The 27,771-nt window shown below is 36.3% G+C and overlaps 2 protein-coding genes across 6 annotated transcripts in view; one reads left to right on the plus strand and one right to left on the minus strand.

The window, feature by feature from the left end:
- The window catches only part of Pex14 (peroxin 14), a 31,447-nt gene extending 27,681 nt beyond the window's left edge, over positions 1-3,766 (plus strand). For 3 of the 5 annotated variants that reach the window (XM_067085810.1, XM_067085809.1, XM_067085808.1), the window contains exons 7-9: positions 802-919; positions 2,053-2,122; positions 2,987-3,296. In XM_067085810.1, the coding sequence (XP_066941911.1) occupies positions 802-919; positions 2,053-2,122; positions 2,987-3,138 (340 nt within the window). In that variant the 3' untranslated portion in view covers positions 3,139-3,296. Of the gene's footprint in view, positions 1-801; positions 920-2,052; positions 2,123-2,986 lie in introns of all 5 variants that reach the window. The other 2 variants (XM_067085811.1, XM_067085807.1) reach the window with 2 other exon arrangements.
- Positions 3,767-11,757: 7,991 nt separating this feature from the next.
- On the minus strand, positions 11,758-25,017 carry LOC136828082 (DNA-dependent metalloprotease SPRTN-like). The gene is given in 8 exon segments (XM_067085806.1): positions 11,758-12,936; positions 14,270-14,507; positions 16,731-16,850; positions 19,272-19,380; positions 22,268-22,340; positions 22,343-22,459; positions 22,891-23,053; positions 24,880-25,017. Coding segments are annotated over 7 exon segments (1,836 nt in total). The 5' UTR covers positions 23,027-23,053; positions 24,880-25,017; the 3' UTR covers positions 11,758-11,893.
- Between the last annotated feature and the right edge of the window lie 2,754 nt (positions 25,018-27,771).

Below are 27,771 nucleotides of genomic sequence, written 5' to 3' on the forward strand. Positions count from 1 at the left end.
ACCCAAAATTACAAGAACAACTAGGTAATCTTTTCTTTCTTCTCTTCTTTCTTCTTCTTTTCTCTTTCGGTTTAACGTGCTTTTTATTCCCCATTTTTATATGGGGTAAGCATGTGCCTTTGAAGGGGACTTTGATTTACGGTGGGGTAGGTCAGAATCTCGATCGGCTGCCCTGCCTTATCGCTTAGACCCGTAACGACATCGTACATGTATATCGAATCCCCGCTCCCTTTTCTCCCAGCAGCACGAGGAGAACTGGTAGGCCGACAAGTCGAGACGCAGAGGTGTCCTGTTATGTATTTCAGGAACAACTAGGTAATGATGATGATAAATGGAAATATATGTTGTATACAAAATTGTTTCAAGTTTTATCATGTCACAAACAGTCATTGAAATGGTTTAAGTAATTTGAATAAAATTCATGGTAAATTGCCTCAGAAGTTCTATGTTCATTTTGCTCTCAAAATAGGTGAAGATTTTAGTGTTAGATTTTGAGTTTTATGATCCAGACATCTTCAGTAGTGATTAATGTAGCTTGGCTTTGCCATCTTGGTATTATTATTATTATTATTATTATTATTATTATTATTATTATTATTATTAAGTAGTTTGACCCAACCTCTGAAGTAATTCATTTAGCTTTCACAAGCGTGGCCTAAGTTTTGGTGTTTGATGGAACAATGCCTATTGAAAGTTTTCTTTCTGATTTAGTTATAGTTGTGTGCACTTTAAAAATGCTTTGAGAAGTGTTTCATTACAGTCATTTAAAGTTTGCCTCTTATTTTTTTTTTCTTTAATCAGGCGTACATTTCCATCCACCCCAAGCATGTCACCATCCATCCCATCATGGCAACTCACCAAGACAGCGGAGAAGGCCGTGGAAAACACTGCTATCACTTCTTCCACTTTGCCCACCCAGGTATGAGACCATGTTTAGATGTCTTGCCATACATTACTAATTTCTCTACAGTATAAGAACATCAGTCGAGTATCAGGTTACCCAAATTGGATCTTAGAGTAGCTGAAAAATATGGATGTGTGGTTAAGTGCCAAAGGAATTATTGGTGGTCTCCTTTCCAAAGGAAAGGGTAACAAAAATTACAGAAACTTACAGTAAGGATTATTATTAATCATTAGTTTAACCAGATCATTGAGGACAGATAATGTATAGATTACTAAGGATTAGAGATACTGTAGAAGGGAAGAAGCAGTCATTGACTAAATTTGCAGGGCTGTGCTAATCATAACTTGTTATATCTAAGATAAAGATGAATGTTATCTGTTAGCTGCATAAGAGGGTTAAAACATGTTTTCTCAGTAGAACAGTGACTGATTATAAAAGTAGGCTGTGCTGAAATGTATAAGATTATCTTACATATAGAAATTATAATTCATGCTCAGATATTCTTTTAGGGTTTTCTCAGAGGATATGTTCTGCTGTCAGCAAATTTAATGTGTTATGCTCCATCTTTTTTTAGCATTTACTACTCACTGTCATGAGAGCAGAAGAAAAACGAGTGCAATTTTTTTCTGTCTTTAGATTACTAGCGGAATTATTAAATTTTTCATGCTTTTGGCATTTGGCCCCTTGAGACATCATATTTAGTTTTTCTATGAGATTCAGAATTATAGTTTTCTTACCAAGGAGCACTGTACTATAGACTTTTCTTTGCTTTGGCAGGGTTGCCAGCATCACTATTTTTAAAATCAAATTTAGGAATTTCTAATACTTTATTTTTGTATTTTTGATATTTAATATCCAATAGCATAAAATTGAAACCTTATAAACTTATTATGCATAAAGGGGCATTAAATGTGATAAGCACCTGGTTAATTGAGAGTTACTATATTCTGTAATAAGAAGTAATAGTAAGAAACGTAATCGAAAAAAGAACTTGGTAGCTAGAAACTATAAGTTTAAGGGAAAATTGTACGTTTTTCACAGGGGAGAGAGTATGACAAAGATTTAGCAACAGTTTATTGAAGAGCCTAAACGGTTATATTTTTTCCCAACACACTATGCACAGTAATAGCTGCTTTTGTTTTTACCAGCAGGATGAAACCGTAAAGCTGGAAGAAGTGGAGACTTCAGCAGAGAAAGTAGACAGTGAACTGGTTTCAGGTAAGTGTATATTGAAGGTTTTGCTGCTGGATTGCATTTTCTTCCGTCTTTAATAAATTTCAAAGCCAGCACATTACTATAACATATTAGCTTGGTATTTTAAAGGTAGACCCATTAGGAGTAAATGTGAGTAGAAAGAACTTAGGATTTTAGGCTGGTAGAGATTGCCCTTAACAAGGGGTATACTCCCATTTCATCAGCATTATCATGTCATTATCATTCTGGGTTAGTTTTGGTGGTTGTGTTTTGTCCATCTAGGATGATGATGTATCCCAGAACACAGTAGTTCTGTTTTGGTTGCATGGAGTTTTCATTTCTTCAATTTTAATAGAATGTCTTTGGTGATTTGTTATTTTGTTTCTAATAGACCACACATGATCAGTGCAACCATGATATATATATATAAACCTAAAGTAATTGCTAGTTAGATACCATTCAAGTACATCCTTTCAGTAACAGATTCTCTGAGTTTTAAGGTGCTCATTAACAGGAAATGTTTAAGTTTGAAAGGTGTTTTTGTGAGTGCTTCCTGTTGCCATGCATTCCTGCCTTGTGTGGCTTTTCATGCAAATACATATATAAAATCACCTTGATCATGGAATCTTAATCTCCAGTCTTATTTAGATTCGTGTTTGCTTGAGAACAAAGCATCCTCAGTAGTTAGTATGTGAGAGAATTGGGATACACCCCTTTTGAGGGTTGGCTCACACCAACCTTGAATCACAGGCTCATGTTCAATGAAAAACTGAAATATTAGGGTCCAGTTAGTTAATGGTTTGGATTCTCTGTAGTGAATTAAATAAAAAAAAAAAAAGCAATTTTAAAGCCCAGTGTGTATGAACAGTCCAATTTTCCCATTCAAAGATGGTGGAAGTGGCGAGTCAGGTGTTGATGTAATCGATGCTAACGAAGAGGACAGTCCTCCATCTTCTGCAAGAGAAAATATGCTGAGCGTTGGTGAGAGCTTTTCCCTGGCAGAATCACTGGGTGATTCCTCAGATGAGTTGTCTCCGTGATCATTGGTCATGATATCTAAAATGGCTTTGCTGCTTGGATCCAGTTTCTTGTGATCATAGTTTAGATGCTCAATACTCTTTATTAGATTTCAGATGTTTATTTCGTTAGGTCTAGAATTTTATATATATGGCATATGCATTATACTTCAATATATGTATATTTCTTTCACTTCGTTGAGCCTGACGTTGTAATGTATGATTATTTTTTTAGTGTACAGAATGAGTTATGAAAAGGTGATCATGAAAATCTGTGTACTGTATTCTAAAATTGATTCAGGTATTAAGTATACTGTAGAACCATTTCATCCCCACCTCATGTTTTCAGTTTGACCTTTAGTGTTATGAGTAGAGCACATCTACTGGTACATAATTTTATAAAAACAGAAAGAATTGCTCAGTTACAATGAATATTGTCGTAAGTTTATTAATATGTTTAAGATTACAGTAGTTGTGTACTGTTTGAAGAAGAATTATCCTCTAGAGATTTCAGTTGTGGGGTATATTTTAATTTTTCAGGCTCTCCTACTGTATGCATAAAAACACACACACTCACACATGCACACACATTTGTTGCAGTTGTACACTTATTATACTTTCAATGGGTCTCTCAATATATGTAACAGAAATAGTTGTCTTTTCAATGAAAGTTTGGCAGAAACATTACATTTTTAGCTGGTGCTGTCAGTGCAAATTTTTATATATATATATATATATATGTTTTTGACGAGCACTGCTAACCAATTTGTTATTCCATTCTAAAAAAATTTATCCAATTTTCCCACTGGTGTGGTTGATATGTATATATATATATATACATATATATATAATAGTGTTTTCTGGGTCTTTTAAATTAATTGCTTTACTGTAATCTGCTAATATATCATGAGGGAAAGGCTTCAACATTTTCACCGAGGTTTATTTTATTGCATGACTTTAATTCACTTAGCTCATTTGGTAGATTTTTACACAAGATAAGTCCATGAAGATGAACTACTTTACTTTTTGTTTATAACTGTGAGTTGCAAAAGCGTGAGGACCACATTGTTTAGTTTTAAAGAGTAGGGGCATGATTATATCATATAATGTGCGCGTAAACAATGGAAAGCTGAATAAGCTTTAGAAAATCAGAGAGATTGAAATTCCATACAAAAGAATATCAGGAGTCACACGGCAGGATTGAGTAGGAATCATACTATGAGGAAATTTATGGATGTTCCTTATATAGACAAGGTAATGCCGAAGAGAGATGGAGATCATTTCGACATGTCTCTTGCACCACCTTAGAGAATTGTATGTAACTATGTCAGTGGTAAGAGTTGGAAGATCCAGACTCACTTGACCAAGAACTATGAGACAGAAGGATGGAAATTAGTGGAGTCGTGTGAAAGTTAAAGCACTAGGAAGATATTAGTGGTGGAATTTCGCAGAGGCCCTGAGCTCTCTGGGCAGTGGAGACAGCAGACAGGGAGTAATGCAGTTTCCTCTTCTCAAAAATTATTACTGTAGTAGTATTAGCAGCAGCTGCCCCCAGGACAGATGATTTCATGGAACTAGCTGTGCGCAGTTTAATTTATGTTGAGTTTCCAAAGGATAGTGCCTATATATGAACAAACAGGAAAAAATGGGCAAAGGAGGAGTAAAACTGATTGCAGTATATTTTATTAATAAGAGTAACAACAGTAATTTAAAACTTGAAAAATTAGGAGAAAGTAGGATTTTATTGATTCTGTTCAGGCAAGGGAATTCAAAACTCTAGGCCGTAAAAGGTTACGTTCCTGATACTGTGGTACTTCATAAGATATAACTACATTGGAGATAGTCGTCATCTGGTGTAAGGTAAACGAATGAGTTTGCTGTAGATGGCTCAGGATTACTAATAACAGAACAGTACTCTAGTCAGTAAATAAAATCCTTGAAGGGATGGGAGATTGATGACCCTGAAATATCCCTCTGTTTTTAACAGTGTTCATTTTATATTTTTAGTAAAGTGATGGTTATCGGTTTATGAGAACAATATGGCAATCTCTTCCAGAAATAAGGTACTTTTGTAATTTGTTTACTTCATTAATAGAGTTTGTTTCAACTTAAAACCACTTTGAAATTGTTTAGCATTGAAAGAAATATAAAAAATTTGTTTAATTAGGAGTAAGCATTGCTGAAAAATTTTTAATTTCCAGTACCTTTCATACTTTGCATTCAGCTGTAGACCTTATATACTGTATTATTAAATATCCATACCATCTTTACTACCACTGTGTTTTCCCATTTAAGTACAGTATTCAGTTTTACAGTTCATAACTTATCCACCTCTACTGTCACTCCAACACCAACCATATACCAATTTGTCGCTCACCACACTTTTAGTTTATGTACGCAAGACTGAATTACATATCTTAGGCTACTGCTGCTAGAGATCTTAATAAATATTAGAGTCCTGCAGTTGGCTCAAAGTGGTTGTCAGCCTTCAAAGACCTCTCATAGGGCTTGGGCTCCTCAGGGATATAGCCTCTCCTTGCTGACTTCCCTCCATATGGATTTGTCTTTGCTTAAGGTAGAAGTGCTCTGCGTTATCCTTCGTTATATCAGCTGCCATTTTGCTGGGAGCTTTCATCTTTAAGTTTTTCCTAGTTTTTGTCATTAGTCAGAACTTTATACTTAGAAAATGTAAAATTTCAGAGGTTGTCTTCCTGCTTTCTCAATTTTGTTTTAGATCTTTTGTATGTAAAGATGGATTATGGTTTCAGCTGGGCTTAATGACATTTACTTTTTTGCCTTTGTTTTGCTGTTTCATACTTTGCATAATGTTGGAGAGAAAAAAAGGGCTCCATTTAGATTTATTGTTTGTGGTGTATGTGCAAAGGGTTTCCTTGATATCGTAAGGTTGGTTATTGAAAAATATGCAACATTCCATGGTAGTATAGGCTATTATGGCAAGCAGCTGAGTGTGTTCTTTTGATATATTCTTTATTACTGTCATGCAAGTAACTTCTCCAATTATGTGTGGGACTTGTCCGTCCTTGCATGGTGTGTTGTTCCTGTACCTGGGGAAAGGGGAAGTCCTCCTTTCAATGTTTTGAGTATAATCTGTTCATGAGGTTTCTCCATTTTAACCCCATTTGATACCTCTGGCTTGGGCTCTCTCCAAACTGAATTTTAAGGTAATTTTCTTGGAATTTTATTTGGATATAGTGGAGGCGCTACAGTGCTGCATGTTACAGAGGAGGGTTGTCATCTCTACAGATAAGGTTTGATTACACCCTCTTATTATGGTGTTTTAGTATGTTTTGGGTGAAATCCATACAGTCCATATTTTTTTTATTTTTTATTTACTGCAACTGCAGTTAATCAGATGATGCTTTTGACAAAGAAAAATATTTAGTTTTATATAAGGAACCATAAGGAACACTACTTCTGTGCATAATGAACAAGTTAAGTAAGAATATTTTCAGTTATGTAGCTACTGTCCTGTAAATCGAAAAATTAATTTGGAAAACTAAGTTCTGTAAAGAATGTATTTTCAGTGGATTTTGTTTCACTTTCATAGATATACCTTTAGCTTACTTTTAATTTTTTATTTACTATAATTTCAACAAATTATTGCTTGCCTGTCTTATTTTTTTTTAGGGTTCCTTGTTTGAGAAGTTTGGGCATTTATGTCAGTTTTTAAATATTACAGATACTGTATTTGTGGTTGAGGATAGCTAAATACTGTATTTGAAGCGAACTTGCCCTATGACTCTTCCCCTGAATGCTTTAGTACAGTGATTCCTTGCACCCTGTTTTTGTCTGTTTATTTCACAAACAGTGAGATTTCCATCAGAAGTACAGTACAGTATTGACAGTGGTATGATACTTGGACATCTGTTCAGTGATAGTAGAATTATGTAGCTAGTACGTATGTGTAAGTAAGACAGCATACTTGATTCATTATTGCAGAAGTTACTGGTTGAATAGATATCCAAGACTTATGTTAGTATATCTGCATATTTTAAAATTTTTTCAAGTAATTTAAACATGTTACTTTCTGTGCAAAGTAACTTTTATATAAGGATTTTATAGCTAAATTCATCATTATTGAAAATTCACTGCTTATGGATATGTTACGTTATTACTGGCGAGTTGTCTCTTTGTAAAACTGTTGACACTAAAATTTACGCATCATTTATATTATTTGTGTTCAGGAACTATTTCAGTAATTATACCAAGAGCTTTCTTCCTTTCAGTATAACCTGGATTCATTGTGTTATCTACCTCCCCTTTATTGGATTGTCAGTCATTTTGTTAACCCTTACCTTTAGAGAAACAGTTGTATTATGGAAAGGTTAGGACATAATGTATATATCTTCTCAAATTATAAAAGACATGAAGTATGCTTCTCATGAAAACTGCTGTGCATTAATATAATTTGTACAGGTTATCATTTTGTTAACTAGTCATCAAATTTATAAAGCCTATTGAAATAGATATATTTTTAGAAGTGCCTGTAGTTTAAACTGTGCTATGTATCTTAAACTATGAAATGAAAGCTTCTAGTGCCATATACTGTAGTATATCTGTGGTTAACTTGATTTTATTCCTCTAGTAGAATATCTTGGTAATGGACACAGGTGGCTGCTGGGGTTCATTGATGGCAAATATTTTCTTAGAAAAAATATTCAGGCCTAGCCTAGTTATTCCTTTTGTGATTGTCAAACTCCACCTTTATGACTTTTAAAACAAGGGATGAACAGTTGAATGGTAAAGCTGTAGAATACTAGCTCTTGAAATACATCAAATTACACTTTGAAGATTTTTTAAACCAGTACCTATTGCAAAGGACAAGACTAATTCAAACCATGGCTGAATAAGCATCGAATCATGGCCACCTCATCCCAATCACTTTAGGCAAGTGTCTTACCATGCCCAAACTTTCTTGATACTGTCCGTTATTCATAAAAATCTGGTAATGCCTTATCATTTTAGCTCTGGCTCCACCTAAAACCTTCTTAATACTGTTGTTATACTGACATCTCCCTGGGTCTGAAAAACATAGTGTTGTGTTCTGTACTCATCTATAGCATTTCATGGGAGATTACCATACAGAAATTATACTTGTGAATATTTTAACCAGTCTCAGCTTCTCCTCATATATCCCATTGGTTATTGATTTTTTTCCTACTAATTTAAGATGCATGAATGATTGAATGAATGAATATAGAATTTAGGCCAAAGGCCAAGCACTGGGACCTATGAGGTCATTCAGTGCTGAAACGGAAATTGACAGCAAAAGGTTTAAAAGGTGTAGCAGGAGGAAAACCTCGCAATTACACTATGAATCAGTTGTTAGGAGAGGTTGGAAAGTATGATGAAAGAAAGAGAATATGAACGTAGGTACAGTGAAGGAAACAAAGGGTTTAATAGTTAGCCGAAGGGGATGCTTAAAGAACCTTACAATACTGAGGTGCACTAACGGTACTAACTCCCACAGGGCTTTAAGATGTATAAACACTTTGTACAGTATCAGTGATTTTGAAAAATGTGTCCCAAAGGAGTAATGAAATGAAATGAAGACTCAGAGCATTTTTAGGGAGGCTGAAAATCATCCAATTTGGGGCATGCTTTTGTCATAATTTTCTTAGATTGTTGGAATTGGAGATCATGGACTAGTACAGAAATATCCCAGTGTGAGCTATGTACAGGCCTTAAGTAGCTCTCTCTAGTACTTTAGGTGGTACTAAGTTTATGGGCGCACCGTCCCCAGTTTGCATTACTTCCTCATCCTTTCTTTACTTTCATCCCTTCGTCCCATTCCACCGTAAAACTTCAAGGTTAAACTGGTGTGACCTATGTAAGATCGTATGAAAATGATTTAGCTTGGGCTGAAGGTACACTGCAAATATCTACAGTGCACCTAGCAAGGAACACAGAATGAAGAACTGCACACACAGTTTTTAACATTTCAACATGTTGAGCCTAGTTAACTTGTCATCCATTCACAAAATATGTTGGTTAAAGTGAAATTTGCATGGCGGCAATGAATGTAGTGATAGGTGTCAGTGGAAGTTAAATAGAATTTTCAATGCAAATGCTTATAGTTTTAGACATACAATTTCAAATCTTTTTGGGAAGGTTTGCCTTTTATTTCATCAAGGTGTAATTGAAGAATCAAGACACGCAGAATGTACCACATACTGTCATGATCATTTCAGAACTTGATGATATAAATATATGTAAATGTTTTAAGAGGGTATATATGTTATTTTTATTGCACTGAAGTTCCTTTTTTATAGCAGTTGAATATAGTGATCTATGAAATCATGGATTATAAATGGCTTGGATTGCGTGTTCAGGCCATTGGAGAGCCTTGTAATATGAAGTACATGGATGCTGAGGTAAAGAAATTTTAATGTTATTATATATTCTAAATGTTATATGTACACAGATTCTCCACTAAAATTTAATTGCAATATGCATTAGGATTAAAAATTTATATGGTTGTCATGTGATGTTCTTGCAGATTTTTAAAATTGTGTACATATTTCAAATTTAGTTTTAATCCTTATTTTTCCATTATAAAAAGAATTAGGTATTGTTTATACTTTTATGTAATTAATCTTCTGCTTTGAATAGGATAGGTGCAACCCTTTCGAACTTTAGCTCTGTTATGTAAAATATAGTAGAATAGACTTATCTGCAGATGGCCCAATTTATGAGTGGGCTCACTTTAGGATGTCACTGTAACCATGGTACCCTAAGTGTCGTTTTGCAGCCTGGTCTTTTATTTGTGTACCAAGGTCTTTTGAATTTTATTTGTAAATTTACTACTTTAGACATTTCTAAAGTTATAGTAACCTTGAAAGTTATTTTTGTGAAATAATACTTCAGTTTTGACAAACTTTATTTGTTGAAGTATTAGATTAGTACCCAGAATCGTTTTTGCTCATAACAAAATTGCATCCTGCAGCCAAGGGTAATATTGTAGCATTTTGCATAGTTAATTATCTGCACAATTTTATTTTAAGGTTTATTACCCTTTTCCCAGTAAGAGGTGTGACAGAAAAGTACAGCTTTGTCCTATACACTTGTTTACGTTGAGTAAACTTATGGAAAATGTTGAAAGTTAAACATTTAATCATTAAATTTTATAGAAAAAATTTCATAGATATTATCCCTTGCATAGGAAATAATAAAAATATAATTTTATAGAGAAAATATGACTGGGCATGATGGAACAGACAGTGGATCTGAGAAAATGGTTTGGGAGGAAGATCATCAGGGAGAAACAAGATTGGAAGTCTGCCAGAGCCAAAGGTTAATGATATGAATAGTATTATGGAGCCCAGAGAGCAGTTTAGATCACTTGAAACCAAAGCCGAAACTCGGCAATTTATTATTTTACTATGTTGGGCATCATAACACCCTAGATTCTTGCACAGTTGATAATGAGGGAAATAATAGATTGAGAGGCAGTCAGTTAAGTATACCTTAGTTTGAACCAGACCACTGAGCTGATTACAGCTCCTAGGGCTGGGGCTCCGAAGCGACTAGACTTATTTTACATGGCTAAGAACCACTGGTTATTTAGCAACGGGATCACAGCTTATTGTAACTGAACCATTATAGCGAGGAATGAATTTATCACCAGAAATAAATTCCTCTAACTCTTCATCAGCCGGCCGGGGAATTGAACTCCGGCCCATCAAGTGACAGTCCGCAGCTCTACCGACTAACCCAACAAAGACAGTCAGGAGAAGAAAAACACATCACCTACGAAATGAGAAAGAGACATGGTGGTGGAGTGGAGCTGAATGGAGACATTCAGAGGTTCATTGAAAAACAGAAGAGAGCCATCAAGCACTGGCAGAAGACTACGGGGAGAAGAGGGAGGCCCAGAGACACAGAAAGACCAGAGGGAGATATGGGAAGAATTTAACTCAGGAGTATCCTTAGTCCGTATTTGGCTGAAGGGCAAGGTACATAAGGTGATGGTAAAACATTCAAGTTATACAGACTAGAAGTGGCACACTGAAGAATATAGATTGTGGCCATGTCCACTCGAGTATGTTTTATCTTACTTAAGGGGCCAAATATCTGCTGGGTATTTTGAAACCAGCATCTATTAAAGTAGACAAGGAGAGACAGCATTTGGTACCAAACTTGAGTGACTAGTTTCTAGAGAGGACATAGGTTGCCTTGTGGCCTACAATTTCTTAACCGACAGAAATTTAATTGACATGGATCTGATCTTGTTTATCCTCCTTTGGACAAGGCAAACAATTACGGCATATGCTAAGAATGAGGAAATTATTCCTCTGTTGATGTGAATTCCCAGGTTGTCATATAATGCAAATATCCACTGAACACGACTCATGAGGTTGTCATATAGAAGGGCAAGATGAATCATTCAAAGAAACCTTGAACCCTAATTCTTTGAGTGGGTGATCAGTTGCATATGGTAACCAGACTGTACTATACTGACTAAAGAGGGAGATGGAGTATTGGGATACATCCCTAACCTAAGGAGATGCAACTTGCCAAGTAGAACAAGACCTTTTTGGTGAATTCTTCGCTGTTCATATGTACTGTAGTGATGAGAAATTGAAGACAGATGTCTTGTACTTAGGTCAAAAAATGTTTAAATAGTATTCAACTTTATTTTTACAATATAAAAAAACTTAATAGATACGTAACATACCCAGATCTTGCATGTTCATCCTAACATCAGTCATTAAACCAAAATTTTTATAATTTGTCGTCGTTTACTAAAAGCCATTAGTTAAAAATGCGAATCTAAATGTTCATTGATTTGCGCTTGTGTAAAAGGATTGCCACACACGGGGCAAGGGAAAGTTTCTTCTCCCCCATTACTCTGAATTTGCACTGTTGCAGATGAGGCTGCTTGGTCATTCTTACTACTAGTAAAGAGATCACCACTGTCATCACTTGAAACTGATATCGTATCTAATTCCCTTCTGCTGTCATCATTAGCAACATTTCCCTTAGGACAACTTGTATTCCACTCATCAATGTCGTCATCATCGTCAAAATCTCCAATACAATCACTTATGTGTTTATCAAGTACAGCTTCTGGAATTTCTTTACTGCAGACTGGACATTTTCCAATTGGGTTTTTAACTTGTGATCTAAGACTGTCGTTTGATTTTTTTGAAATAGTTGCATTGTCTTTTCTACTACCAGACGCTGATGATGAACTGGATAGTGAGAGCAGGCGAGACACTCCGCTTCCTCCTCCCAAGGCATAGCCTTGCCCTTGAAAAACTGTTGTCTGTGTGGGTGGGTTTGCATTTTCTGTCTCACTCTGTGTTTTACTTACTGTTTTTCCTTTCACTGTAACAGTTTTAGAACCTCCACCAGTCCGTACAGCCAAACCTGACCCTGGGTGAGATGAACCCCTGTTTACATTACTACCACTTCCTGTGCTGTTATTGGACACCCCAGAACCAACACGAGGTTTCTTCTTCATTGGAGAATTTTTACCACTAAATCCGTGAACCCTGGAGTGGCTGGCATTATTTACATTGACTTGTTTTACAGCTCCTGTACCAGTTCTTCCATAGCCATGTACATTGCTCATTTTATCGGTCCCAGCATTTCCTCCAGTCTTATTAACTGCCAAATTACCTAGATTTGATGGCTTTCCACTATAACCTGGAATATTTTCCTTCATTGGAGGGCTAAATTCATCTGTCGACCTTTTATTTATTGTGGAAGAGCCTAAGCCATCTGTTAAAGACTTTCCATTTCCTTGAAAGCTTCCAAAGTACTTTCGGATGTCGCTATTATTAGCTGTTTCTTTATCTGCAAGATGTAAAAAAAAACATGCTGCATTTACATAAAAAATGAATTACATTTACAAATGATACCATGTTTAAATTCTACATATATCTGAGAAACATATGTGAAAATAGATGAGAAATTACAAAATGCTAGATTTTAAATTATTGTGTAAAGTTAATAAATGGAATGAAAAAATTTTTTTAATTAGCAAGGCTAGGGATAAACTGACTTGCATCTAGGACAATGAGTGACATTGCTTGCCAAGACAGTAAATAAAACCTTTAATCCAAATGTAAATAAATTAGTGGGGATGTCATTACTGAAGAAATGAAACCCTCTGTCATTCACCAAAACATACTGATACACTTCTACTCACAGGTCAAAGCTGAAACAGATGTTATAAAATTTTTAACTGCTTATGTTGGACATAATAAAATTTAATTAGCCAAACTACTCAACATGGATCCTTATGCTGGCATTTAGCACCAGTTTATCTTTACAGTACCTAAAGTACTATGTCTAAAATAATTCGTCATGGACATGTCTGCCCTTTGTCTACTTCTGCCTATACAAATCAAGGCTTGAATACTAACCTTCATACATAGCATAATCCACAAAGGTAATTGCTATTGAAATTCCTAAGGCTTGCCCAAAAACTTTGGTCTTAGGGCCAGCCCTATGAAATTAGTGTTTTAACTTAAGAATAATAATGAGTTATCTGGGAAATAATTATAATGGCTGTTGCACTTGTGCTGTTATCCCCCAATACTGCAGGCAAACAACTAGTAATGCTTGATGGAGGCCTTCATTCGTATAACTTACGAAACGTACAAGAAACTTTTCTGGACGCTGTATCTTTAGGGCTTGGAGGAATTCTAAAATCACTGAAAATTAAAAAATTTTTGCAGCAAATTTTATATTACTTTTTTTACCACATCCTTGACAGTTTTGCAATAAAAAAAGGGGATTATTAGGCAATGAGAACTGAATTGTTTTACTGAAATAAATGGCAATGATCACAATAAATGAACAAGGTAATATAAAGACAAAAAAAGGCCACAAAGCAGAGGAATTACAACTGCACTATGTAGTAACAATTACAAAGGCCTGTAAATTTCTTGGCATGAGAGCTATTTGCTATTTCGCTCCTTCATTGGGGTGGCAAAATGCAGATTTCAAATAAGAAACTAGAAATCTAAAACCAGCCTCTAAACCTTCACCATTAAAGGGTAATGTAATAGCGTTTAACTCGTTTTATTTGCAATTCAACACGGAAAGTTTAAATCTTTCAGAAACTGCCAAAGGAATATTCACTTCTGCTAAAATGTAAACTACACAAGAGTAATGTACTTACCAGCAATTACCCCATTCCTTTTTTTCTTAATTCCATATCCCTCAGGCTCTTGAATCTTGGTATATGTTCCACCACACGACTGTTGATGCTGCTGCCACCATGGATCTCTAGGTCCTGGAGGTCGGTTCATAGCCCGTTTCACCAGCCCAAAGTATGGTCTTCTTTGTCGACATGGTCCATTACACTGCCAAATGTGCTGGCGATACACATCCACTTCATCGTGGAATGAGTGATAAACCTGGAGCAATAATGCATTGCATTTAAATATCCAAAATGTTAAAAATGACTATCATGACCTAAATTGCCAATGTAGCTGTTTTCACAGATTTAAAAGTAAAGAACCTGAGACATTTATAAGAGTTTTTGGCATTCTTGCAAATTAACTAAAGTAATTTTATATGTCTGATTCTTGTGCAGCACACTGTAGACAGTGGTAAAGGTTCTGCCAAGTCCTTCAACCAAAGCTTCATTGATTTCTGAATTTTACTTTTATTTCAAAATCTCTGGCATCTTCACACTTGGCCATCCAAGTCCTGTAATAGACCTTGATCCATTTCCATTTCTCATTTATGAACAATAATAATAATAATAACCAACATATCACCAGAATATGCTACATTAGACATTTGATAGCATATAAGAAGCCAAGCATTTCTAATGAATCTCCATTGCAGGACTGAATTTTCAAGAATATATCTTTTGGGTACACAATCATTAGAATAGTTCCTTGACCTTTTTATACCTAATTCACAGCACTTATTACAGTCTCCTCATAGTACAAAACTGTTTACAAAACAGACTTAGTTTTTAAACAAACCCATTAGTCATAATTACCCAATTCCATGTAAAATAGACCTAGTTATACTGACTTGAAGAGTTGACATGACACCTTCCATATCCAGCCCATAGTCCACTGTCCACCTGAAACAACTTTCATTCTTCTGTGCTAACCCTTATCTGAAGGGAATGGGGGGGAGGGGGAGTCCACTGAAGATTATACTTGATAGGTTGATATAAAAATGTATTGTTTGAAAAAGGTTACATAAAAACCCATTAAAGGTAATCTAATCATTATTAGCCTGAATTGCTAAACATCCAATTCCCATAGACAGTGGAGCCAACAATTTTAGAAACCTAGTACCTTCTATACGTAAAGGATGGATGCAATAGGAGATTTACTCCCCAGATGGTACATGCACCAAGCACTCGAGGCATAAAGTTGGTATTCAAGTCAACAAATTTGGTAAAAAGCAGAGAAGAGGTGGTGGACACTTGAATACTGAGGGCAATGCTCTTGAGCTGGGTGACTGCCTCTTGAAAATCCTCAACTTGAGTTGAGTGACCACCTCTTGAAAAACCTCCTAACTTGAGTTGGGTGTCAGCCGCTCAAAAACCTCTAACTTGAGTTGGGTGACAGCCTCTTGAAAAACCTTCTAACTATGAGACACCCAGATACCATGGAAACCACCATGACAGAGAAGTCATGAGAGAGTTTAATTCTAGCAATTCAAGACAGAAACAACTGGCCAATTCATAATTAACCACACTCTTTGCAAACAGTTCTAAGTCACCCCTATTGATAGTTCATAAAAGAAAAATCTTACTGGGCTTCTCACCTCTCACTTGACTGGCCTGGGAGGCTGGTAAACATTCTGCCATGCTGAACTCCATCTTGAAGAATTTGGGAAGGAAGGAAGGCTGTCTGATATGATTATGGGTTCGTAAAAACCTGTTTTATTGTAACATCATTTGTGCTTACAGACCCAGTCATTACAATTAGTGTGCATCACAATTTGGGAGGGAGGACATTGATGAAAAACCACTGAAGGGAAGAATTTGGCAAGGTGCAATACCAATCCTTCTGGTGAAGGTAGCTTTTGAAGAAATGGATTTGAAATAAATGATACCATCTTAAAGTAGCACACACCTCAACCACAACCATGAAGGTGAGTACACCAAGAAACACATGCCTCCAGTGCATCAAAAACCTGAGGGCTGAGGGCATGATGATGCTGTGACTGATGAGGATGACAGTCCTAGGTCCTCTCAATTTTTATTTCCCTATTATTTTTCTTTTTATTTTACAATCTTCATCCTTTCTTAATGAGTTTCACTGTCTCTTTCCTTATTTGTCCTTTCCATTCTCCCTTCGGAAATACCAAATTACAACACTGGTAACAAATGAAAATAAAAGTAAAATTAGAGATGACAAGAATTTAGCAAAAACTTGGATTTGTTCGCAAGACATAGTAAAGGAGATGAGACAAGGGGCTTTGCATAGAAAGTCTTACCTACCCTTTTCTCTTTAACTAGAATGATGAGCTCTTGGTCTCTAAACTTAAACTAACAGTGATACATCTTTTAGAGAAATATACAGTAATTGTTACATTCATGAACATATTAACCTTACAATCTAAAGGAAATTAAGTCAGTGCACAAAAGAAATAATTCCATTACTAACCGATATTTTAGTTCCAGCTACTCCATTTATTCTATACATGTGCTTGTGAAACTCAGGGCCATGACCATCACGATCTCTGTTGTTGGCAGTGACAAACAAATATGCATGGATCATTTCGTGCTGAAACAAAAAATTTCTGATTAGCAGAAACAAATTCTGACACAAATTTGTTATGAACAAATACAAATAATATGATTACTCCTCTACAAAATTTACAATATGCACAATTTTCTAATACCTGGTCCTAAGGCCTTGTATTCATGAGTTACTACAATATTTTTATTTTTTTTTTAATCATGAGTTACTACCCTATTTTTATGTTTTTTAATAAGTTTTCTCAATTGCATTCAATTACTGTGTTATTTTTTATCTCTTGTTTCTTTCTAACTCACCTAGATTTATTTCCTTTACTTTTAATAAAAATGTGCACTTACAAATTAGGAGCACTTACAAATTAGGAAAATTAGTTTTGAATTACTGTTATTTCTAAACATTTACCATTTACTAAAAGAAAAAGTAGTGTCTCACAAGTTGGTTTTTGCTTTAATTTTATATTTATGATCTGCGAATAATTATATTTTAATGAATACCAAGGAATACTGAAAGGCAAATCAAATTATAAAGCAGAATTATAAGGATGAGATCTGTAGAGCAGAACTGAGCAACAGAACAGCGTGAACAATTATGATTAGTAGAGTACAGATACAAAGGGAAAAGGACGAGGCAGAAAAATGTGCTTTGAGTATATGTGTACCAGGGCTTACGACCAAGTAACAGCTTAAGACCTTTGGCAAGCTCACCTTTGCTGCCCCAAAAGTTTAAAACAGATTGTCATTTTCTTACGATCAAGGGGTGGGAGTGGAGGTTGAGAAGTGGATTATAGTAATAGTAGGGACAATGATGGATAAAAGTAGGGGCAAAATGATGCATTCATTCATAATTGTTCTTCCTTGCTTTATGGTTATAGACTGGCTAGACAGAAGCAATATTTAAATCAAGAGGGTCTATCCAGTTCTTAATCATACGAAAAAGACAATGTAAGTGAACGCATGGTAATTGGGTCATGTTATGTGGTACATCATATGAAAACACTCAGGTACTGTAGGTCAAAACGGATTTCAAAATACATTTTATATTCCATAAATACAAAACTTTTTCACTCACATTTCAACTGCCAGTAAAATAAAATGCTAATAGATAATGTATGTCCCACAACTAGTTAGCACCAAATGTGGCTTTGTCTTTTTGATGCATATTTCCATACTTTTACTTTACCTCATAATTAGGTCTATCAGTTCCTGATGCCCTGACCCCAGATAGCAACATTAGCATAGACTGAACAGGCTAGTTAACCACTGAATTTTAGGATCATGACCATGTAGATACCCAGATACAGGACTGGAGCAGCAGCAACCAGACAAACCAGCTGAGCATATAGAAGCCTGGGTTGCAAGGCAGTGACTTATCTATGGACTCTTCACAGACCAATCAAATGGGCCAAGCAATACACCTGGACATGCTAGTGGGCCTTTGGCCAACAGTTTATTGGCAAATAAGTCTTGGGCTCTTGCAAAAAGATCTTCCACCTTTGTTCTTTTTCTCCCTCTTCCCTTGAGATTTCTTCTTCAACAAGAAGCCTACTAGAACTCTTCTCTTGAGGTTTCTTTTTCAACAGGAAGCCTCCTACAAGAAACCACTGACTAGATCAACTGCTACACCAAGGAGACACCAGTCCTTTTTCAGCGAGGTAAAGATGGATGTTTCTGGCCAAGTCACCTGCCAATAGAGGTAGGAGAAAATGAGACCAGTGCTTCCCATTAACTTCTCTTCTGCCAGTGGACTGCCAGCGGACAGTCCCCCAATTGTAGTTTTAAATAATGTCCATATAGATCTCCAACAGTGGCTGAATTCATGACACCTCGTAGTAGGGATACCACTGGTCTCTTTCACCAGAGGCCTTACCGTTCACAGTGACAACTCAAAGACAGCGGCTTACTTGGAGAATTGGAATGGGGATTTCAAGGTAGGAAATCCTTTGTTCCCTAGCAGTTGAGATGTATCATCAAAATCCATTACAGGGTACTTTACTTTAGCCTTATTTGCATCTCCTTCTTCAGTGGAGTATCTGGAGAACTGTAGGCATATGCAACAAAACTTTTAAGAATACTGTTTTTGGGCATAAATTTATCAAATTAATTTTTTGTAAAAAATTATATTTTCAAGAGCTTAAGGGTTTTTCGTATTAACCCAACATTCATGTAACAAGTGCCCTCCTCCCGACCCCACTGATTCTTGACACTTACAGTCCACACTACATGAAAAGTGAAGCAACTGACTGTTAGGGAACTACGACTCAATGTAAATGGCTACAAACCTCTTGTATGTTAGGCAAAACACTGCATTGTCAGTGGCCTTCAAAGCCTATGAATGTGGATTATATGACTGATTGGTTTAAATAAAAAAAATTTTGTCAAAAAATACAAATAATCTTGTAAGCTGGTACAATTAACAATTTGACAAACAGATTTTGATCACACTCACCAACAAAGTTTCAACTAAATCTTTTCGAGGACGAAGTTTCAGCAAGGGCAAGGACAATCGTACTGAGCAAAGGCCTCCTCGACCTTCGTAACAACACACTCCTGCACATCTGTAAGAATGTACAGTCACTCAAAAATGTTTTGCAACATGTTCCAGAAGTTTTCGTTCACCTAACAGTAATTTGTTCTTTTGATATTTACGAGGAAATGTAATTTTCTTATTCGACTTTGGTTATTAATCATACAGTTAACAATATAAAAAAGAATGGCGAGTGAATAAAAAAGAATGGCGAGTGAAAAATTCATATTACGAAAAATGACGAAACATTTTGAAAAATTTCACTTCAGATGATTGGGCAAAAGAGTCAAAGAGGAAACTATATTTCGAATTCAGATAAAAGCTTATTGACTAATAAAATAATGTTGAATAATCATCAACGAAATTATATTTAAATAAAGAAAGAAAGAATTCAACCACTGTTGTTGTCAAAAACAAAAACAAAAATCTCATAACGCTGTATGTTATCGCAGACTCCACATTCCGGCAGGAAAGTTAAACTAAACTGTCTCATCACTTGCACCGATAAGATGGGCAACAGGCTCAACTGCACCACAATCATTAGCTTGCATAAGACTAATGTCTCTATTGTAGATATTGCTCGGCAGCTTAGTGTAAATAAAACAACCATGTATAGAGGGATAAAACAACAGAGAGAACGAGGAAATATGATAAATTCATTGTAAAAAGTGGAGGACGGCCCCATTGTTGCACTACTGTTAAAGATCATCATAGGATGATCACTGAAGGAGCTCTGCCTAACTCCCCTGACAACCAGTGTTGCTATAAAGAGAGAACATTACGCTTTCCCTTCAAGTTGCGGCTCAAACCATCCGTAACAGGCTACATGAGACCAATATATTATTTCATCATACTCCTGCCAAAAAACACTTCATATCAGCGAAACACAAAGAATAGAGGCTAGTAGGGTTTGGCGTTATAATAGAATCCAGTTGCCGATGATTTCTGCAAGAGTCATCATGATGAGGGGAGACATTCTCCACTGATGAGCATGGTAGTCTTCTTCACTGCTGGCATTTAGCATTAACTAAATTAATGTTGAACATCTTTCTAATTTTTAATTCTTTAGAAACTTAGATAATAAGAAATACAAAAATAGGGTGTTATATATATATATTCAGTTAACTTTCATAAAAGGCATCAAAATGATAGGGCCTAAGTAGCAACAAAGAAATGAGAAATTACACACTTATAACTAATATATGTGTGTGTGTGTGTGTGTGTGTGTGTGTGTGTGTGTGTGTGTGTGTGTGTGTGTGTGTGTGTAAAAGTACAAGGCCAAGGCATTATATTCCTATGTATTACAAAATAGGACGTGAAATCTGTTAGTCTAATTCAGTATATTTTATATTAAGTTGCACAAGTCTTCACAATATACATAGGGATTAGTCATTCAAAATTTGATTAATAATAATGTGAAGCAAATCTACAAAAGTCGTATTTGCTAGATGTTAACAATAAGACCAATAGTTCAACTTAAAACAGTCGTAGGCCTATGTCTCAAAGTTCACACACATACAGAAGGAGATAAAACAACGATAGTGACAGAAGAGATGAAAATATTAAAACATAAGAACAGCGATGACCTGAAGTATTATAGTAACATCCTTTAATTAGTATGACAACAGTAAGCAGTATCAGAAAAAAGCCCTGTTTAAGGAAACTGCAGGAATTTCTCGGACCAACCACTAGTGTCAGTCGCTTTCATATGCTTACAACTGAGTTGCCAATAGCGCCAGATGTCAAAGCATATTATAGTTGTTGTCCGAAAGTTTTAGTATGTTGCAAAACTTTTTGAGTGATTGTACCTTTATCATATGCATACACTCAAGGACGTTACCATTTTAATCATTTAGTATCTTGAAACTAACAGCAAGTTGCTGCAGTTTTTTGTTTTTACGATAAACTGAACATTTAAATTATTCTAGAAATATTTTCATGTCTCAGATACAAAATTCTGCTTTGCTAATGCCATTTGGTATAGTCATTGGCAGCAGGCTCATTAGTTAGTGTAAGTTAGGCTGTCGAGCCAAGAATTTTGCCATTTAGTGCCAGGTTAGCACAAAAAATGGTACTGGAGTGGTTGGACAGCAAGATAACGACATCCAGAAAATAAAGGAGATGAGGTACAAGGATCTAAAGGTGGATGTAAGATAACACCCGACAGTTGCACTAAATAATAGTTGGCGAAATTGGACTGCAAGAGTGAAAAAATGAAGTAGGAATGAAATTAAAGAAAATTATTAAAAAACTAAGTGCAACTAGGGGTCATAGGATGCTGCAAACATCATTCAGTGCACTATGCGAGGTGCACTGACGACAGTGCAAGTAGAGCTGTTACTACTTATGAGACAAAAATCAAAACTGATTTTGAATGCTTCATTCCTTCCACCATTTCACCTCTTGAGACAAATCTTGACCAAACTGTACAAGGATGATGTTAATTGCCCCTCCATGGCCTTGGTAAGAGTTGTAAATGAGTCTTCACCAGTCACTCACAGACAGCACAGGGGAACTGCCACCCAGGAAGAACCTCCTCAAGAAGCCACACTGCAGGAAGTTCCACAATTATCCCTGCATGCTCTGTCTTAGTGTGTGTTTTGTGCAGTGAATGGAGCTCCAATCCTAACCCAGTACTGTATTCCTGTAATTTCTGGCTACCTCCAGTACATACATCACCAGCAGAGTTTATCAGCTGTTGTGACCAAGGAGTACAAAACAACAATTTTGCAGGTCTTAGAGCTCATGGTACTGTTGTGACTGCCTTGCAAGACTTGAAGAGACTCATATGGTACAAAACTGACCCTTTTCCAGTTTGGCTTTCATACATATAGTGAAAAAGATAACAGTTCAAGATAGAAGTTCAAACTCTGACAGACACCATTATACTCGAAAATTTGGAATTCAACAAAACTTACAGTGTCATACGGGGGCTCCACCTCACTTCAATACCAGATAATCGACCCCAAAAGAACTGATTATTGAAGGTTAAAACAGTGTGTGAATATCTGGATTAGGATCGATCAACTCCCATGATGGATCTACAAGAGAGACAGACAATTTTTCTTGAGGTGGTTCTTCTAGTTCCCCATTGAATTTTTTCTTGTTTCCTGAAGGCAAAACATAAAATCTATGATTAGTTATTGCACAGTTTTTTAGTATTGATAATAATAAAAAAGCTGTCATATAATTATGTGAGCAAATACTTTTGCGGAGTATCTAAAAAAGACCTCTCACTCGGGCAACTACACAATCAACCAGCTTCCTGGGAAGAGATGAATTTCAACATTTGTTGACGAAAACTTCATTATCAATAATACTGACACTAGAACATACGAAAATGTATGGTTCATAAAGATACCTAGAAATAGTACTATAGTTGGCCTGCTGGTGTGAATTAATCAGAACCACACTTCATAACTCAACTAAAAATGCAAATATACAGGGGGTCCATCAAGAATTACATATCATATACCGATAATAAAACGAAAATTGCAAATCATTAGTTATACGACAGTCATGAAAACAAATTACATCTCACCTAGATTTTTCTGGCTGAGCACCAGAACTGGACTTTGTCCTTCCTGCTCCTTCAGTAAACTGACCCTTAATTCCTCATCAAACTGTGCCTGCATCTGCAGCGCCAAAGACAAATCTATCTCAAGGTTTTCCATCATGCCTGCTTATTTTCAGTATCTTCTTCACTGAAACAAGTTGAAAGGATTAGTCTGGAAAATGCCAGGGCTAAGACTTCTTTATCCACTTAATTTCTAATACAGAAATGTCAGGACACCCCAAACAGAAAATTTTACACGTACTGTAATTGTAAAACCACCTACATCGGATAAAGCTGATAAAATATTCCTCATGCCAGAATGCTGGAACTGTTAAGAAAGCCTAGTCAAGTTAAGACCAAACATTTTTTTATTAAAACAAATGTAGTACATACAAACAGTTTTGCCTTTCATTGTTCGTACTTTTCGTTTTCATCATAATAACCAACAAAACACAAACTCCAGATCAGGCGCGCGCACGCGCACACAGACACACTGCTGGTTTCACTGAAGGTTAGCAAGGGACTACATGACACACACTCGCCTAGAAACAATTAAGTACCTCATTACCAAATTATACAACTGTTTCCACTATATGTTGAAGAATACTTCTAAGCAAAATCAATGGTTTATATTTCTAAAGGAACAAACATTCTCTCAACTTCCATTCTTTAAAAATATGCTAACCTACTTCCACTACCGCTGGCACTATAAACTCTAAGTTTCTTCATTACTTCACCAACACAACTACACACTTTTTATTATATAAAGCTTCCCTGGTATTTCTAAGTATTAGCCACAGTGGAACTGCTACTTCAATCTACCACTTCCCTTAATAATGATGTTAAAAATCATAGTATTTCTAAATAGCTCCGCATGGGCTGTATGGAACGATTCAGCAAATATGAAAGTCATTAGGAAGCCATATGTTCAAGAAGGGACCGGCTAAGGAAATCTATTATAAAAGGAACCATACTAACCTAACATACCCTAACCTAACCGGCTGTGTTACTTAGCCAGGGGGCAGAGGACCCTGGACTCCCAATACATGAAACCACTTTTTTACCCAAAGTTCCCCTATAACAATGCACATGCACAATAGGTTTCCAGGATGGCCACAACACAAAAAAAATAATTAGTTCTGAGGTTAATTACAGTCGACTGACAAAAGATAACAGTAAATTCTTGATAAGCAACCAAAATACCATAGAAAGTCAATTTTAAAGGAAATAACCGACGCAGAGGTAACGCTTAGTTTTACCAAAAACAAAAATACCACTACATTGCCTAAGTAGTCAGTAAAAATGATGTTTTAAGCTTAGTTATCCATGTAAAGAAGCAGAATTGTCGAAATGTTAATCTGGGCAAAGTATATACTTTGCTTACGAGGGTCCAAATTCCAACCTAACCTCACATCACAGACAGTGCCCCATACAATAAAGGTATTTTGACATCCGTGGACCGAATAACTTGCATAAATTGATATACTTTACACAACAATGACTGGTTACAGAATTATTATCAAGACTTCAGTTTGTTTACATGTCACTGGGTCATAGCCTAGGCTATTTAGCCTAATGTGGGGTATTTTCCAGGCTGTAATCAGTCTAGCCTAATGTGCTCAACTCGCCTATTTTTTTTTTAAATTACATAAACAACAGCCACTGCACGGATGATCGACGTCACTTCCACCAGACTACATGCAGACTTACAATTTTCTGGAAGAAAGTTTGCCAAGTTGGTCTCGTCTTATTCTCACCTTGGTCTACCCTCTAAAAGGATGACGTGGCGGAACTGCGCGATACAATGTACCATCACATTGGTGCCAATCGTGTATGATACATAGCAAAATGTCGCCTAGTAACAGTTACAAATTACTGGTGTCAAAGGTTGCTCTAGCGGACTTAGCTATCTGGATTTGTCACCTGCCTAGCCCGATGTAGACCCCATTTGGCTTATTTCTACGATACACTCACCACGGTAAAAACATGAAACCGGATCAAGTTAATGTCATGAAACTTACACAGTTAGCGAAACTGTGGCTTAACTAACTTGTAAACAATTCCCTGACGTAACTTATTCAAGACTGGTTCAGGGGACCCAGCTTCAGGGCTGAGCCTTACCTCTGCAACGGCACCCCAATTTGGCCATTTGTATTTTCCTAGTTTTGTATATTTGTTTCTTGTATTTTGTTTTTGTCGCTTTCTCCAAGTATGCTATGAGATTTTTCCTTCTCACTACTACGTCTATTGAATGAAAACTTGCCAAGTATTTCATCTGTGTTTATGTGGTTGTACTTCAAATACTCAACTTTTTTCTGTATTACTGGCAAAATAAAAAAAAAAATTAATTAGATCAACATCTTCACATATATGTCTGCTTCTGCTTGCCCAGAAAAATTTACTGATGCGAACATGTTTGTATATTTTTGCTCTTCTTTAATTTCCTTTCAATTTCTTGTATATTTCTAGACTCGTTTTTTATCTTTATTTCCGCTTATCATTATCTCACTGTCTAGTTTCGGATTTTATTTATATTTCTTTCATTCCCTTTATATTTTGTCTTTAATTCAGGTAATTCTCTTCCATATACATTATTTTTTTTTATTTAGGGTAGGCTACTATTTATAAGCTGCAGCTCCCCATTTGCTACCCTTGTCTTTTTTTAGAAGATGCTTCTATCTCTCCCTTTAGTGAGACTGTTTATGGTAGTTAGCCTATATGTCACTGCCTTCCATTTGTTATTGTTATTACCTGTGGGGGCAAGATGATTGGTTGTCAGGATCTATTCCACTCTCGTCACCGAATATCCTGGATTTAGGATGATATAGACGCAATCTTCTGCTGCTGTTTAGTGGGCGGAGTACATTGTACCGAGAGACACGATGAGTGATATAAAATATACGAGCGTATATATGTACATTACAAAATATATAAGCATCGAAGTAAAGCATACAATAAGGAATCATATCCTACTACATGAAGTAGAGCTTACAGAATCGTAGTCTGTGAGGTAGTTCATATAAGATTCAATACTAAACACGAGATAACATTGCAATACGTATACATTGCAATATTGTACAATACATATGCACTGAACACGTTCATTGTAAGAGAATTTCCCGTGCTAGCTGCATAAGGTATCTTGCACTGCGGTGTTACATATCTTGCACGTACATCCGTGACAGGCTCCTCCCCCTTTGCTTGTGACTTAGAAACAGAGATAACAGTGAATAGCTGTACTTTTTATTACACCTAGTATTTTCCTATTATACCCCTTTTCAATTCTTTGCAGCTGCTCAATTTGTAATTCTGTCATATTACATTACTACCATACAGAATGGACGTAACTGCAGTACATTTCCAATTGTTTTCCCTGTCATTCATTTTTTTTTTATTTATTCATATATTTTTTAGATTAGGTTGCTTATGTTGATATACCTTCGCCAGAGACTTTTTTCTAGAAAAAAATTGTCTACAGACTCGTGAGAGCCAATACGAAAGCCAATAAAAACTTGCCTTTTAGCTGCTGACTGTGAAAAGCTTAAAAAGCACGGAAGCACTTTAGATACTGGAGGGCTTTTTCACAGATAACTGGCTTCAAACCTGAGAGCACTTGAAAAGCTTGGCAAGTTCTGTCGCACTTCCTAAACGAGAAGTTGAAAGGTTTTCCTTTGGAAGTGTCCTGCTGACCTTGTTACTACTATTATTCTACAAAAGGTGTTCGATGCCATGTATACAACAGAGGACATCAAATCCACACGAGTTAAGGCTTGCCTTGCTCTCTTGGGCGACGAGCGTCTCGTCTTTGCCCAGCTGTAGATTTGCTGTAACACAGGGCTAGCATGATTGCCGCCCAACACCTGGATCTTGGGTATCACGGCTGAATTGTCGACTCTAAACTATTTCCTGCATCTACCATAGGAAATTCGGTGGGTTTTCGAGAGCTCTGATTGCTGGGTCGTTCTCGTCGGTTCCAAATTGGTCAAAGTATACAGCACACAGCATTTAGACCACTAATATATTCAACACTTTACTATCCAAATGTATACAGTCATTTTATAGCTGAAGTAAGGACAACTTTATCGATGTCAAATTCACTCCACTGAGATGAAACATGTCACCACTCACTACGACTCGCCAGCCAGGTAGCCTACTCCCTCTCGACTGCTGACACGCTGAACTCTTGTAACAGTTTTCAGTCTGATTTTGGCGTGTGCAGCGGCCGGATCTTCCGTGACCCGTGGTTGGCAAAGACGAAGACGGCAGGACAGAGTATTTAGAATACTAATTAACTGTAATAATGTTATCTGGTTGTGCACGATTACGAAGAGAGAAGGAATTTGATTCTTTTTAATGTACAGGGACCTAGGTTGACAGAGAAATGTTTACCGAGATCCGAGTTTTATAATTTTTTTTTTTTTTTATATGAAAAATTTGCAAAGATTTAGAGAGGTGTACCACAAAGCGCCAATGAGACTATTCAATTTGTTATCACTCAGACTTATACTTAATGGTATGTATGAAGAGAGAGAGAGAGAGAGAGAGAGAGAGAATGATACATCTGTCTCCACTGTATCATTCCTTAGTAATTTTCTGGAATCGCGATACTACTTTTTCTTGTCTGCCTGTCCTAGAAGCAAACCGCAGATAAACGGTAAAGCCTGGAGATTATGACATTTAGAAACATGTCTGATTAGTGTTCGTTTCCAAAGTCATTTGTTGTAAGTCTCAAAGCATCCAGCTGTTTCTCCTTAATAAACAGAGTTGCACTATATTCATGCGCATTCAAACCCCAAGACGTGGGATTTTGTTCTTTCTCATTATGAGAAATGTGGCTGCAAATGTCACGCCCCAGACATTTGGTGA

Source organism: Macrobrachium rosenbergii, chromosome 42 (genome assembly GCF_040412425.1).
Source record: "Macrobrachium rosenbergii isolate ZJJX-2024 chromosome 42, ASM4041242v1, whole genome shotgun sequence".
Lineage (NCBI taxonomy): Eukaryota > Metazoa > Arthropoda > Malacostraca > Decapoda > Palaemonidae > Macrobrachium > Macrobrachium rosenbergii.